General features: G+C 37.2%; 1 protein-coding gene across 1 annotated transcript; it reads left to right on the forward strand.

Annotated features, from left to right (window-relative positions):
- The first annotated feature begins 450 nt into the window (after positions 1-450).
- IscU (Iron-sulfur cluster assembly enzyme) lies at positions 451-12,332 on the forward strand. The gene is made up of 4 exons (XM_071673936.1): positions 451-656; positions 3,328-3,552; positions 7,105-7,183; positions 10,768-12,332. The coding sequence occupies exons 1-4, from the start codon at positions 567-569 to the stop codon at positions 10,851-10,853; spliced, it is 480 nt and encodes a 159-aa protein (XP_071530037.1). The 5' UTR covers positions 451-566; the 3' UTR covers positions 10,854-12,332.
- The last annotated feature ends 4,983 nt before the right edge of the window (positions 12,333-17,315 follow it).

Genomic DNA, 17,315 nt, shown 5'->3' on the forward strand with positions numbered 1-17,315 from the left:
AATTTAGTGCTAAATTCACAATAGAGGGTACCAATTCTCTCATTATCAAAGTCGTATTTGGATGTGATAACTTGACCTTGATTGTCAGAGGTCAAGCCATAGTTTGACCGCAGTAATGGGTCTGGTCTGTATGCTTAATCAATGAACGTCACATATTATTTTTGAATATTTTTTCAATGCCCAAATCATTTCATTTTGTTCGTGATGTTCATCATGAAGCAATTTTTCTGTACGGTACATGCAATGTGCATTACTAAGTTAATTTAGAAATGCTGCATCATCATCCCACCCATGTGATGTACTAATACTTTTGAAACGATGTAGTTTATATAACACATAAGTGAAAGATTAAGCACATGATCATGATAATAATGATAATGTTTGTATAATAGAAAAAAATCATTAATACAACCGTGACGTAATGCGATGCCATGTCCTGATTTCTGGGCGGAGGGAGAGGCACTTGCTCCCAGCCAGCCAGCCAGGTAGTTACGTCAGGCTTAAGCAGCGACAAGTTGCACACTCTGCACCTACAATTGCGTCGTGACTTGCCAGTGACATCTACCATGGCACTGAATCGTATAATGTCACGATCTTTACCTTACCTGGCTAACAAGACTATTCGAATCACTGTCTCGGCTGAATACCACGAAAAGGTAAATATTGGTTGGTGGATTAATGAGGTTGTTGGTCATACACCAGCCATAGAGGGGGGACCTCGAGCTGACCTTTGAACGGCAGTCCAGGTTTTCCTAGTAAGAGTATGGTGACGGGTGGTTGACACCCTTCAACATCACTTGTCATTTATGAACCATATGAACTGTGCATTCATTGTTACCGGCTGGTAGTTCTATGGTGATCACTTGCCTTCCTTGCACCACAGTATTCATTGAATTATGTACAGAAGTTGATGCAGTCAGAAATTCATGGAAATATCTGTAATCATCTATTTTTTTTCCATCAGTCATTCAGTAGGATCCGAAGTGCTCCCGGCACCTCAGAGGACGAGTCGCCGCCACACTAGTGTGTAAAAGCAGACCAGGCCAGTGTTCACCCCTAGGCTACCCTTGAAACTCACCCTCGCCTTCAGGTTAGGGTGAACATTGGACTGGATTTGCTGGTTTTGCACACAGTCCTGTATGGCGAATATTTTCGAGACAGGGGTAGCATTTCATCCCCATATCCAGCTACTCTCTAGTTATACCAATACATCAAAACCAGCATAGGATGTTGATTGGGTTGTTGTGGTAGCATAGTGTTACGATAATGAAATTTATGGACTGTGGTATAATTCCTTGCTTTTCCATCGTCGATATTACATGAGGTGATAATGGTGAGGTTGATGAATGTTAAGGACAATTATGGGCCTTATCTAATGTAGACATAGGTGAAACTTTTGTAAAATGTCAACAGAATTTTTGAAATGCTTTTTCACTTATTAGTTGGATTTTCACTAAGTTCTTTAGGTACCTAGTCAGGTAACTTACAGTACATGTAACCCAAAGTTCTTAGTATATTGCGATGATCTTGTGAAGATCCCTCTTATCCCTGAGCTCTAGGGTGTACAGGTATAAGTATTGCTTATCCTAATTTCAGAAAATTCATCAGGCTAGTATATTAGTGATATACCAGTTGAGTTCTGTTGGAAGTCAACTATGCAAGTGTCATTATTCTAACATTATGTCAGTGTTGTGGTTATGTATACCCATTTTTTTCTTATGGACTCTTCAAAAATCGGCATCCTGGTAGTATTCTGTTAGGTTTTGATAAGCGGTTAGTTAAAGGGTTAATGTAAAACAAGAAATACAAAATTATGTGATACTATTTATACATGCTACTAAAAGCCCAGGGCCACTGTTTTTGTTACTGATGTTAAAGAAGAAGACATACAAGTTTGGGTGAGTGGAGACAGTGATAGATTTGGACATGTTTTGTGATTTCTTAATCATGGTTTGATAATTGATTAGTTAGGAATGTGGGAGAGGGCAAGTAAATCATGTCTGCCTTGTTTGTTTTGCTGCACTTTAACCCTAGATGAATCATTTGATTGAATTTGAGCTGCTCCCAGAACATGTTCAGCCACTTTATTTAAGATGATACTGTTGTTACCTAAATATACTTATAGGGAGATCTTACTGAACTCAGCTTGGCCGAGTAGAAAGTCACCTTTGGCAGTGCTGCATTATTGTGAATAGGGTTTCATCAAAGAACTCACTTCAAAGGAGCCTAAATTTCCCTGCTGCCTGAGCCTCTTAGAAAGAGGTCCTTGGCAACACCAGGACACCTTAATAATAGGTCGTAGGGTAGTTATGATAGCAAGATAGATAGACTAGATGAAGAAAGAAATGAAAGGGTGTATGAGAGATGTGTTATGGCAGGGAATGCAAGGGGAGTGAATTGTAGGGTGGTAGAATGGGTGAAACATAATACTTTAAGGTGGTATGGGCATGTGGAAAGAGTGCGAGACTGGGAGTTTACAAGGAGAGTGTATGATAGAAGTAGAGGGGTTGATGTGAGTGGAAGACCACCTGTGACATGGGCAAATAGGTTGGAGGAGTACTTGAGGGAGAGAAATAGTGGAAGAATGCGAGGAATGGTGTGTGCAAGTGAGGTGTGTAAGGACAGGCACAAGTAGAGACACTTTTGCCATGGCCACCCCTTGATGGAAGTTCCCGGTGGGAACAGGCATCAGAGATATAGATGATAGATACTGTATGGAGAGGGAGTTTTATGCTCACAGGGCCCCAACTCTTGAACAGTCCATATCAAGCAACTTTAAATTTCTGTATGTTGTCTGTATGAACCATGTCTTCAGTCATTGTATTATTATCCCTCCCTATGCTGGCCCATAGTATTGAAAATGTTGAAAACTATTTGGATTGGACACACACACTTAACACCAGTATTTGAGCACTCTCACTTCTGAATTTGTAATGAGTATTTTGACCATTCCTTAGGGTCATCAGTTATATGCACTTCAGCTTTATTGTTTAACAAGGTAGTTATATCACAGAATTTGACTACTTAGTTAATTTAATCACTTTTCACTTAAAGTCCCCAGAGAGATTGAATCATCCTCCACTTCTACAGGAGATTTTAGTTTGCAATGATTGTATGTGGTAAATTATGATTTTGATTACACATTGTGACATTTAAGATAGTGCTTGATGTTGTGTGCATTATATACTGTAAAACTTTCTAATTTTGTTAAGCAAAATATGCTTTAGTAAAAATTCTCTTGAAAGGTTACCTGTTATATGCAGTTGGGTGCATTTGTAGGTAATAAAATTCTATGAATCTAACAAATACTGCTCTCATAAATTCCAGGTGATAGACCATTATGAAAACCCACGCAATGTTGGATCTCTTGATAAGAATGACAAAACAGTTGGAACAGGCTTGGTAGGAGCCCCAGCCTGTGGTGATGTCATGAAACTCCAAGTTAAGGTAGACAGTGATGGCAAGATTGTTGATGCAAAGTTCAAGACATTTGGCTGTGGTTCAGCCATTGCCTCGTCATCCCTAGCAACAGAATGGGTCAAGGGCAAGACGGTGAGTTGTGGGTTTGAGGTATTAGGCTTATCCTAGGAAGCTGGAGATCCTACCATTCTTTCTAGCCAACAGAGATGTAGTTGGGAACCCCAGTTTTGCAAATTGATTTCTGCAAATGAGGACATGAATAAGAGCAATATGATCACCTGCCTTCAACAAGCAGTACAGATTTGTGTTGATGGTGGGAAAGTAATGGATGCATACAAGTGGGTGTAAGTCATAAACACCCTTAAGGAAGGGTGTATGTGAAAAGGTTAAGGAATGTTGGGATATTTAACTGGAATGGATTGAAGGGTGTGACACCACACTGATAAAATGATAAAAGTAGTTGACAGTCAAAGGTGTGGGGATGTTAATGAACAATGGGTAATTTGTTAATTTAGCCTTTTAATTGGTATTAGTGTACATACAAACCCTAAGGTGATATACATAATTTTTTTTTTCTTATATATTCTAGCCACAATTGGTCCATGTTTTCCTGAGGCCTGTGTAAATACCACATTTCACCTGCCATCCTAATTAGCATGTAGCTCATTTCCACAATTCAACACGCATATTGAATAAGTAGTAACATAATGATCACGATAATATATGTGTGCACATACATATAGAATTCCTATTACGGTCAAGATGCATTTTTAAGGAATTCGTTAAAAGGGGTTGTTATAACAAGGTGTATATGGAAATGCATTCCTGACTGTCAATTTTTACAAAAGTAAGTGCTGTAGAATGGCTAACTTTAACAAAAATAGATCTGCAGATCTTAATTTGGTGTTTCATAGATAAAACAAAGGCATTGTTAATATGAATACCATATGAAATTAGATTAAATAACATTCACAGGCATGTCAGAGGTTGCAGTGCTCTTCACTTCCTCAGCACTTTGAATGTGTGCTTACACCTTCCTGACCTGCTTGCCTTTGTCTTCAGTGGTTTATTTTTTTTGTGGGAAAACTTCATTGGAACTAAGGAAATGTGGATTGGCTAGTTCTCTTTATCCCCTCATTGCTATGAAGTATCATTTTGATGGTAGACCAATTGCCTGATGATTACCTGTCTCAAATCTGCATATCACTTTCATCTTTAAGTCTATATTAATCACTTTCCTAGGCACCTTGGGTACTGTACCTATACTCTCACTTCCTGGCTGTTTTCAAGATATAATGGGTTTAGAATGATCTCTAAACATACAACGTAGATAGCTAAAGTGAGAGAAACTAATTCTGAATTATGGCTGGCTGTACACAACTGGGTTTGAGTTTGCGAACAAAGATGTTGATAGATATATTTTTTGTTTTTTCTTCTTTGTTTGATAGATTTTATTTCAATTTGTTTGTTAATTGACTTGGGCAGTGTCTGCAGAAAAAACTTTTTTGCCTTCCTGTACATTTTCAAAAGCAATGTCAAAGTTACATTTTATCACTGTCATCTCTTCCTTGGCCTTGATTGCTTCAGCAGATGTCTGGGCATGGGATGGGCAAGGTTTCTGAAGTATTTTGTTCCATGTTTTGGTTCCATAGGATCCTGATGATATGAATGAGGAAGCACTGATGAGGTGTTGCTGGAGGCAGCTACCTGATCGTGTTTTCTGAGTGCCAGTGAGTCGAGGAATTTCCTGCTTTCTTCTTTGTAGAAAAGTAAAAGCCAACAATTTTGAGGCACAGGTGGAAGAATTACAGTGCCCGGAGGTGAAATTCCCCTAATGAAGTGGCACTATAGAATAGAGATGTCCTGCCTTCTAAAATATGTGGGGGTGGACAAGGCTTTTTGTGGACGCTGAATATACTTTATGAAATGAATTTTTTTTATCTGTTAGATTAAGATCCATTATAAGGGGTTTTCTTCAGAAAGGTATTTCTGAGTTATGCACATTGTGCATTTGAGAATTAAGCTGTATAAGTGGTTTGCTAATGTCTGCAGTGATTTATTTACTGGTTTATGAATGTATTTTCATTGAGAAGTTAGGATATAAGCAGGTGCACCAACTTCCCATAACTTTACTGTGGCCAGGAAAGCTTTGATGATTATTTTTTCTGCATTACTCTTTTCATGATTTAACATTGTTTGATAAGAAGACTCTACCTGTAAACACAGTAAAGGAAAGAGAAAACAGAGGTTGATGCAGTAGGTCGCTGGGTGTGTGTTAGGTTTAGAAATAATGGCAACGTACCAAATTTTCAGTACCCACCATCCCAACAGTTTTTAAATGTGCTGTGATGGATTTAAAAGCGTTTGGCTGGTTAGATGACTAATTTACTTTAAATTTTGCTGAATACTTACAATCATTTTCCCTATGCATGAGCACCATTTTCAAGAATGTGCTTGAAGCTGAGTGGGTTTGCAGTCATATCCCAACATAACATTTGTTTCCAGGCCCCTTGATAATCTCCTTCAATCAGCATTCCTTCCCTTCAGTCCCCAATATTTTCTTGTTAAGATGTTCAGTATGTTGACCTTGTTTTCACACCTAGATTGCTGTTTGAACTTAGTCTAATTTCAGCAGTACTCAAGAAGTCAACAACAGTAAGTTCACTGTGAATTCAAAACACCTAAGCTGAGACACAAATAATGTTGTCCATGGACTTGAAGCTAAATATTAAGTCTATTGTTAAACTATTTATTGTACTACTTTCATATACTCTGATTGGTATATGATTCTTTATTGAAGAAAAAGAACTTCACTTCTTTTCGGTAAAACAATGGCCTATGAGTTTGCCTCCAATACTATAAGTGAAATCATATGAATCAAGCCTTAATCAGTTTTGTTAGATCATGGATATTAAAGCCTTTTTTATCCCTGAATACCTGTATTAAATCACCTTTTAACCTCTTCTTTTCCAAGCTGAGTGAAGTCATTTAGTCAGCTTTCATTGGATTTGTTTCTTAGTCCAGGAATCATCATGGTAGGGGAACACTGTGCTCTCTCCATTTTTTTTTTTCCCAAAGTAGAATGACTGAACTGAACTAGATATTCAAAATGGGAACACACCAATGAATTGTAGAGAGTAGAGAGTGAAGGTAATTTCCCTAAACATAAATTCAAAAGCCCTACCAATGATTGTTTACCTTTTGCACTGCTTACTTTGCTTTGTCACCATGAATTATTATGCCCAAGTCTTTTTCCTCATTTGTTATTTGTAACTCAGTGAAATTCATTCAGTAGCTTGCCTTCGTGTTTTAACAGCCAGTATGTAAAAGTTTTCACTTGTGAGTGTTAATGTTCATTTACCAACTTTGAGCCCAGTCCATCAGTTTGTTAGTGGCAGTTTGAAGTTTCTGTTGCTGATTTATCTCCTAACAAAGGAAGCTTGAGACAGAGACACAGTTCTGAAGGAGAGATCGGTAATTATTTAGTGCACATAGAAATGCATTGAGAAAAATGCAGGTTTGGATGTTTGCAGACCTGTGGAAGGACTGATGCAGCATTACTCTTGTAACACAAGAATACAAGGTCTGTAGGGGAAAGATTATTCAGTAACTGTATCTGTTATCAGTGAAACTGTTATAGTGATAGCTAGTGTTGTTATTGATTAATTTATCCATCTATTCTAGCTGGATGAAGCTTTGAAGATAAAGAATGTTGACATTGCAAAGGAGCTGAAGTTGCCACCTGTCAAGCTTCACTGTTCTAGTAAGTATTTTTTTATATTATCTTATGTGATGAAACAAGTAATGTGTGCAATCTAGAATGCTCAGTAAATGTTTTATTACAGTATTCAGCATCTGCTGGACTAAGGATCTACTGCTGGAGGTGATATTACAAAGATATTATACTGAAATTTTTTTTAGCATCATATAACACGTGTATTCGAGGATGAGCATTTCTTCTAAGTATTGAAGTTTTTCTTCATAATTGTATCATAGCCCTAATAAAATGTGTTAAAAGCACATACCATTTAGTGCAGTAGTTGTGGATGTGTTAAAGTGATATGTAATACAATAGTAGATGACAGTAATATGATAAAGTGATTTGATAGTGGAAAATGCCCCCATCAATATCAGTAAAGCTCTTTATTTTGCTGTATCATATTAACCTTTAATGTATATAAGTAACACAAAACAGCATGTTTGAGGAAATATTTTATACATTTTAGTCCTTGTTAAATTCACTTCAAGTGATTTCACTCTCGATAAGTTTTCAAGAACACATTGAGTATGTAAAACAAGAAGCTGCTGTAATATATGAGTACTGTGAATTAGATGACTGGATTTTATGAATAGAATTAACTTCCATTTCCAGAATCCTTGGGAAATGTTCAGTATCTCTGCTTTAGAAAAATTGATAGTTTGGTACTTGTTTGGTCCTGACCATGCCGAACTAAAATCTTTTCACTGTATAATGAAAGTACATTCATATATACTGAATTATTAGAGTGTGATATAATTAGAGCCATTGATCAGCTGAAGAGAAAATTCATCTCCCAAGACCATATGAAATCCCAGCTAAATTCCTCAGAAAGATAAAATCAGTAATAGAAAAACCTCTGATATTATTAGTGGGGCAAAGTCTGGATGAAAGCAAAACTTGAAACATTCATGAATTTATCCCTGATGATATAGGAGAAAGAATACTGCCCACAAATTTCCCTGTGTGTCATAGAAGGTGACTGAAATGGGTGGGAGTTGAAGGCTGGATATCCTTCTGCTCTGTTATACTTTTTTAAGAGAAGGAACAAAGCAGGAGGCCAGCCAAGGAAGAATTTTTCCCTCTGAGGCTTAGTCATCTGCTCTTGGCACTACCTTGCTAATTTGGGAAATAGCAAATGTGTTTGAAAAAAACTTCAAGAATTGGCATATGTAGCATTAGTACACAAAGGAGGGTCCAAGCAGATAAGTTATGTGGATTTTGCATGTAATGAAAGTCTTTGAAAGGGTGTTAAAAGGACATAGTAAGCCAAAAAATCAAGAACAGCTTCATGAAAGAAGGCTGCAATGGACTTGTGCCTGGGAAAAGTATGCAGAACCAATTTTTTAGTATATTACATTATATATAAAAGTTTTGATTCAAGGAAGAAGCATGCACTTTTTTCTTGATAAACATTTGATGAAGTAACCTACAAAAATATCCAAGAGAAAGTAGCAAGGGAAAACATCAGGGTTTACTGACATGGATTAGGTTTTTGACTGCTACAGAATTTTGCAAGAGAAAGAATTAAACAAGAATTAAACATTAAAGGTAAGGTAGGAAGATGGATTACAGTGTGTCTGACAGAAAGTTGAAGGTGGTATCAAACAGAATGGTGTGTGAGGAGGTAGATGACCTATGTGGGGTACCACAAGAAATAGTTTTAGTCTCAAGACTCTTTATGATAACAATATTAGACATTGACAGTGAAGTAGATATGATAATATCAGACATTGATAACGAAGAAGATATAATAATGATATCAGATAATGATATTAGACATTCACAGCAAAGTAGATATAATTGATACCAGACATTGACAGTGAAGTAGATATATTATTAGATATTGACAGTGAAGTAGATATGATATCAGACACTGACAGTGAAGTATTTATTATTTTTATTTATTATACTTTGTCACTGTCTCCCATGTTAGCGAGGTAGCGCAAGGAAACAGACAAAGAATGGCCCAACCCACCCACATACACATGTATATACATGCACGTATACATACCTATACATTTCAACGTATACACATATATACTTTTTTTTTTCTTTTTTTTTCATACTATTCGCCATTTCCCGCGATAGCGAGGTAGCGTTAAGAACAGAGGACTGGGCCTTTGAGGGAATACCCTCACCTGGCCCCCTTCATATTTGCTGCCTTTATTCATTCCCTTCGCCACCCCGCCACACGTGAAATGACACCCCCCTCCCCCCTCACGTGCGTGAGATAGTGCTAGGAAAGGACAACAAAGGCCATTCGTTCACACTCGGTCTTTAGCTGTCATGTATAATGCACTGAAACCACAATGAAGTAGGTATGATGATATCATCAGGCCATTGGCAGTGAAATAGGTATAATAATGATATCAGGTATTGATAGTGAAGTATACATAATAATATCATGCATTGACAGTGAAGGAGATGTAATGATATCAGGTATTATCAGTGAAGTATATATGATAATGATGTCAGACACTGGCAGTGAAGCAGACATGATAATGGTATCATACATTGACAGCTTTTCTGATAACAATGGAGTATGCAAAAAGATTGCATCAGAAATTTATCAGGAGGTGGGAAAAACTTGGACACAATTTACAATGAGAAAAGTGAATCTGGTGGAATTTAGTGCATTACACATGATGGCTAGAGAATGTATGTAAGTGGATATGGCGGTTTTTTCTTTTGCTCTAGCGCTACCTTGCTAATGTGGGAATGGTACCATATTAAAGGCCCAACAGAGAAGGTGATAGAAAGGGCAAGAAATGTAAAAGATTTGGGTGTTGTTATGAATGAGAAACAAAATTTAAGAAGGCACATTGAGAAGATAACACTGTCAAATTATTAGTGGTGTGAATCTAAGAACTTTCATGAAAGAGAAGGAAATCTGTCAGTGAGAGTATTCAATGTATGTACAAGTAGCAAATTTGAATTCTGTATTGTGTTTTCACTAGTGAATTGAGTAGAAATAGATCAGAGTGAATTCAAAAGCACTTCCTGGGCAAAATTAAAGGGATGGAACACTTGAACTACCATGAAAGGCTGAAAGAACTACAGCTATATAGCTTTGAAGAAATATGAGAAAGATATGTGATAATCTGTTGATGGCACCATATTTAAGGCATCAAAGAAAATGTTAAACCTGAAAGTTTCATTCAAGGTGGATAAAGTTATTAAATCTTCAAGAATACCAATGAACATACTGAAAGTAAGTTAGACTGAAATATATGACAGTGCAACCAGGAAGCTAGAATGAATATTCATCATACTTTCAGGAGGAATAAGAAACATGCACTGAAGAACTACAGAAACATTTAAAAGAATACTTGACATGTAGTTGAAATCATTACCACACAAACCAAAATTAGATAATTTTGCTTTGCACATGGCTGCTGAGAATATTAATCTTATTTGTTAAGGATACCTTTGCTGTGAGCATTTTGTGTTAGGCCTACCAATGTGACTAAATTTCCAAGTATGTATTTTTTCTCTAGCAGTGTTACTCCAGAATACTTTTTCTTTCAGTATTAAGTAATACACATTACTTAAATGTGTGTTGAAAGTTTTTCTTTCCATATTTACAGTGCTTGCAGAGGATGCAATCAAAGCTGCTTTGAGTGATTATCGTATCAAGCAGTCTTCTAAGGAAAAGATGAAGAGGGAACAGTGAAACACTTGAAAGATGAACTTTTTTTGCTAAGCTTCAGGCTGTATACAATGAAACTTTATTTCACCTGGCTCAAAGAATTGCAAGACTTCATCCAGTCTTCAAGTATCTGTCATTTTAGGTGGCCTTCAAATGTGTGTGGGAAAGGATTATTTTTTTAAGTCATAAATAAAAAGCAAGACAATGAAAATTGAATTTTCAAGCATTGTCAGTCAGGCTGATAGAATTATAAAAGATTTTAATTCGCCTCATTAGCCAAGACATTTTTATTTAACAGTGGTGTAATTAATATTTTTGTTTTAACTTTAAAAGCATACACCCAGTCTTGTATTGATAACCATGTTTTGTTCTGAAATGTATCTTTTTAAGAAAATGTTCAGTGGAATCTCAACATGAAATGTTTATTTGAAATGTGGGATTTTTAAATTTATTTGAACAGATTGAAAGGTCAAGGTTCCTAATAAACTCAGGCAAATGAAATTTATGATTTTTTAGGAGTATCACACGTGTTGAATTTTTTTTTTTTTTTTTTTTTTACCCACTTTAATATTGGATGTTTTAGATAAATCAAGGAAAGTCTTTCAGATCAGGTGTCAGCGTAAAAGTGGGAAAACAAGTGAAAGCTTCTCTGTAGGAAATGGAAGCACTATGAAAGGGGATATTTTTAGGTGTGGACATAATGCTTCACATTATAGATTTTTTCTTTAATTATCCATTCTCACCTGGGTGACCAAGGGCTTAGTGTGCATACCAGATATGACAGCTTAGATTGATCTTTTGCTAGGCCAGCAGATACAGGTAGCCCGTTTGTAAGTTAGGGTTGGCTGTAACAAAAACTACTTGCCTTCATGTATCTGGGCTCAAGGATAGTCTGGACCTCAGGTATGTTTAGTATTATAAACATAAATCTGAGAATATTTTGAAAGTGCTGAATAATTTGAGGTTGATAGCTGAAGGAAGTGATACAAAAGTAGACACCTGAAGGTTAATTTGGGGAAAACTAGTGGTAAACATTGATTGTATGCTCTATCATAGATTTGTTGTTTTGATTACTGGTTTATTATTTGATGGTGGGATTTGAAGGAAGGTGCATAAAGTTAGACACCTAAAGGTAAACATTAGAGCAAATGAGTTGAAAATAAGAAAAAAATACTGTGATGTTTATGTTTAGGTGATATCTTGACTATTTTGCAAAAGGTAACCAGATGACTGATGTTGGTTAGGCATTGTAACAGTCTTAATTGTTAGCAAAGCTTTAAAATTTTAATCACACTTTTGTGTAGGGGATCCAAACATTTACATTAACTTCTTTAAGGAGTGCTCAGCCTACCTAATTATAATTAAGTATTGGAATTGTAAATCGGTATTGTGTTGGCACACACAGCTTTTAGAGGCAGAGTTTATGGAATGTGTAATGTAAATATATATATATATATATATAAATAAATGTATAGGTCTGCAGAATAAAATTTAAGTAAGCAATTGAGAATATGTTGTTATTCCAAATGATTCATAGAAGCATGGAATTTCATCTTTTACAATATAAGCCAAAGACTGTGTACGAAAGACAGAAAGGTACATACTATATAGACACACAAAAAACAAAAAACTTGAGTTTTAGACCTGATTAACTGTGCCATGCTTTGAGCTAACCCTTACTATACGAGATTTGTTTTTAGGCATATTATGGTATTTGGCTTATAGTTTTGAAAGATATACATACTTTCCCTTGTATTCAATGAGGTGGTTTGATCAAGTAAGTAATGAAAGGGTAAGAGAGATGTGTGGCGGAGTGGTGACAGGAATGGATGAAGGCAGCAAGTATGAATATGTACGTGTATATATGTATATTCTTAATACCTTCCACAGAGCATCTCTATCAACTCTATCATATGCCTTCTCCAGATCCATAAATGCTACATACAAATCCATTTGCTTTTCTAAGTATTTCTCACATACATTCTTCAAAGCAAACACCTGATCCACACATCCTCTACCACTTCTGAAACCGCACTGCTCTTCCCCAATCTGATGCTCTGTACATGCCTTCACCCTCTCAATCAATACCCTCCCATATAATTTACCAGGAATACTCAACAAACTTATACCTCTGTAATTTGAGCACTCACTCTTATCCCCTTTGCCTTTGTACAATGGCACTATGCACGCATTCCGCCAATCCTCAGGCACCTCACCATGAGTCATACATACATTAAATAACCTTACCAACCAGTCAACAATACAGTCACCCCCCTTTTTAATAAATTCCACTGCAATACCATCCAAACCTGCTGCCTTGCCGGCTTTCATCTTCCGCAAAGCTTTTACTACCTCTTCTCTGTTTACCAAATCATTTTCCCTAACCCTCTCACTTTGCACACCACCTCGACCAAAACACCCTATATCTGCCACTCTGTCATCAGACACATTCAACAAACCTTCAAAATACTCATTCCATCTCCTTCTCACATCACCGCTACTTGTTATCACCTCCCCATTTACGCCCTTCACTGAAGTTCCCATTTGCTCCCTTGTCTTACGCACCCTATTTACCTCCTTCCAGAACATCTTTTTATTCTCCCTAAAATTTACTGATAGTCTCTCACCCCAACTCTCATTTGCCCTTTTTTTCACCTCTTGCACCTTTCTCTTGACCTCCTGTCTCTTTCTTTTATACTTCTCCCACTCAATTGCATTTTTTCCCTGCAAAAATCGTCCAAATGCCTCTCTCTTCTCTTTCACTAATACTCTTACTTCTTCATCCCACCACTCACTACCCTTTCTAAACAGCCCACCTCCCACTCTTCTCATGCCACAAGCATCTTTTGCGCAATCCATCACTGATTCCCTAAATACATCCCATTCCTCCCCCACTCCCCTTACTTCCATTGTTCTCACCTTTTTCCATTCTGTACACAGTCTCTCCTGGTACTTCCCCACACAGGTCTCCTGTGGGAGGCAAGTTGTTAGAAGCAGTGAAAAGTTTTTATCGAGGATGTAAGGCATGTGTACGTGTAGGAAGAGAGGAAAGTGATTGGTTCTCAGTGAATGTAGGTTTGCGGCAGGGGTGTGTGATGTCTCCATGGTTGTTTAATTTGTTTATGGATGGGGTTGTTAGGGAGGTAAATGCAAGAGTCCTGGAAAGAGGGGCAAGTATGAAGTCTGTTGGGGATGAGAGAGCTTGGGAAGTGAGTCAGTTGTTGTTCGCTGATGATACAGCGCTGGTGGCTGATTCATGTGAGAAACTGCAGAAGCTGGTGACTGAGTTTGGTAAAGTGTGTGGAAGAAGAAAGTCAAGAGTAAATGTGAATAAGAGCAAGGTTATTAGGTACAGTAGGGGTGAGGGTCAAGTCAATTGGGAGGTGAGTTTGAATGGAGAAAAACTGGAGGAAGTGAAGTGTTTTAGATATCTGGGAGTGGATCTGTCAGCGGATGGAACCATGGAAGCGGAAGTGGATCATAGGGTGGGGGAGGGGGCGAAAATTTTGGGAGCCTTGAAAAATGTGTGGAAGTCGAGAACATTATCTCGGAAAGCAAAAATGGGTATGTTTGAAGGAATAGTGGTTCCAACAATGTTGTATGGTTGCGAGGCGTGGGCTATGGATAGAGTTGTGTGCAGGAGGATGGATGTGCTGGAAATGAGATGTTTGAGGACAATGTGTGGTGTGAGGTGGTTTGATCGAGTAAGTAACGTAAGGGTAAGAGAGATGTGTGGAAATAAAAAGAGCGTGGTTGAGAGAGCAGAAGAGGGTGTTTTGAAATGGTTTGGGCACATGGAGAGAATGAGTGAGGAAAGATTGACCAAGAGGATATATGTGTCGGAGGTGGAGGGAACGAGGAGAAGAGGGAGACCAAATTGGAGGTGGAAAGATGGAGTGAAAAAGATTTTGTGTGATCGGGGCCTGAACATGCAGGAGGGTGAAAGGAGGGCAAGGAATAGAGTGAATTGGAGCGATGTGGTATACAGGGGTTGACGTGCTGTCAGTGGATTGAATCAAGGCATGTGAAGCGTCTGGGGTAAACCATGGAAAGCTGTGTAGGTATGTATATTTGCGTGTGTGGACGTATGTACATGTGTATGGGGGGGGTTGGGCCATTTCTTTCGTCTGTTTCCTTGCGCTACCTCGCAAACGCGGGAGACAGCGACAAAGTATATAAAAAAAAAAAAAAAAAAAAAAAAAAAAAAAAAAATATATATGTATATGTCTGTGTATGTATATGTATGTATACATTGAAATGTGTAGGTATGTATATGTGTGTGTGGGCATTTTTGTATATACATATGTATGTGAGTGGGTGGGTGGGGCCATTCTAAGTCTGTTTCCTTGCATTACCTCAGTAACCCAGGAGACAGCAATTAAGTATGATAATGATGACAATAATAATACTTTTCTCATCTTAACATAAGTATGTGCATATGAATGGGTGGCCCATTCTTTGTCTGTTTCTTGGCACTACCTCATTGACATGGGAAATGATGATCAAGTATAATAAATGAATGAATAAATATAAATTTCTTTTAAGCTAACTTTTCTTAATTTCATGATTACAAGATAAGTTAAAACATTACAATTGATATGATAATGAAAATGGGGAATAATTGTATATTTGTGGTAAAAAGTACTTAATTGCATTAATTGAGGTTCAACTAAGACACAGGCTTGGTCCTAAACAAACAAGATGTATGGCCCCCTTCTCCTTCCCTGTTTTCATGTACTTTCCCCATGCATTTTGCCACTTCTTAAAAAGAAATAGATTGTGTTTATGTTGAATTTATACCAAACATTCATTAGAGCCATTTAATTGTCATTAGCAAAAAGATGAGTTTGGAATCTATAGGTATGAATGAAACAAATCATATTCACATCATCTATTAGAAACACACTGCTTATATTTATATGTATATAGATTTTTGTAAGGATTCCATGTGGTAGGTCTAATGAATGTTTGGTGTGAGAGGAAAGATACTAGGAGCAATGAGTTTTTATCAGAGAATGTAAGATGTATTTGAATAAGAGAAGTGAGTTAGCAATATGCCTGCATCAGGGGTGTGTGACGTTATCATGGACATTTGTTTTCTTTATGAATGGACTGGTGAGGGAGGTAAATACAAGGATCCTGGAGAAGAGGCAAGTATTCAGTATGTAGAGGGTAAAGGAGTTTGGGAAGCGAGTCATTTGTCAGTTGATGACTTAGCATTGGTGGCAGATTCAAGTGAGAAATTGCAGTAGTTGATTTAGGGAGAGTGTGTGTAAGGAGAAAGTTGAGAGAATGCAAGTAAAAGCAAGGTTATTAGGTTTAGCAGGGCAAAGGGACAGGTTAATTGGGTATGACACTGAATGGAGAATATCTGGAAGAAATGAAATGTTCCAGATGCCTGGGAGTGGACATGGCAGTGAATGAAGCCATGGAAGTGGAAGTGAATCATAGGGTGGGTGAGTTGGGGTTAAAAGTTTTTGGAGCATCAAGGAATGTGCAAAAAGGTCATTTTCTGGGAAGGAAAAATGGGTATGCTTAAAGATATATTAGTTTCAATGATGGTGTATGTATGCAAGGCATGGTCTATAGATGTGTAGAGGTGTTAGAAATTAAATGAGTACAGTATGTGATGTAAGATGGTTTGATCAAGTAAGTAATGAAAGGGTAGAAAGTTGAGGTAGTAAGGAGAGTGTTGCTGAAATGGTTTGGACTTAAGGAGAGGTTGACAGAGACAATATATGTCAGAACTGGAGGAAAAAAGATGGGGTAGACCACACTATAGATGAAAGGATGGAGTGAAAAATATATTAAGTAGTTTGTGGCTGAACATGCAGGAAGGTGTATGATATACATGGGATAAAGTTGGTGTGATGTGGTATGCGGAGTTTGAGAATGGAAGTAGGCAAATGCAATCCTTCTTCATCTACTCCAGGCGCTGGGAAATTGACAAGTATGAAAAATTTTGTTTTGTATCATTCGGTTGAATTTTGTCAACACTAAGAGTATTCAATTATTGTATATTTAAGGAAAAGAAACAAAGTATAGATATACTTCATTCATTTACATTATTAGAATTCATAAAACACAGGGACAACAAATATCATTTTCATATACATTAGCCCATAGAATTTTTTTTTTTAATAAAAAAAATACAAATGAATACAACAAGCACCCAAAAATAAAAGGAAGAAAGTTAATGGAATATACAAAACACCATGATATTTAGCAATTTGATGAATCTGGAATATCATGAAACAGGTACAGTACTAAGTGATTACAGCCATCAGTTTCAGATGATGCATTCTGTACAAGATAGTCAACCCTCCCACTAACTTGCACAACACAGATAACCCTCCCACCATCCTCTACAACATAGTCAACCCCCCAACAACTTGTACAACATAGGCAACCCTCCCACCATCCTCTGCAACATAGTTAAGTCCTCCACCATATTCTACAACACAGTCAACCCTCCTACTTTCTTGT

Source organism: Panulirus ornatus, chromosome 19, assembly GCF_036320965.1.
Source record: "Panulirus ornatus isolate Po-2019 chromosome 19, ASM3632096v1, whole genome shotgun sequence".
Lineage (NCBI taxonomy): Eukaryota > Metazoa > Arthropoda > Malacostraca > Decapoda > Palinuridae > Panulirus > Panulirus ornatus.

Coding starts and splice junctions, on each gene's coding strand:
- IscU (XM_071673936.1), top strand. CDS start 567: ATGGCACTGAATCGTATAATGTCACGATCTTTACCTTACCTGGCTAAC. Junction 657..3,327: donor CGGCTGAATACCACGAAAAG/GTAAATATTGGT, acceptor CATAAATTCCAG/GTGATAGACCATTATGAAAA. Junction 3,553..7,104: donor AATGGGTCAAGGGCAAGACG/GTGAGTTGTGGG, acceptor CATCTATTCTAG/CTGGATGAAGCTTTGAAGAT.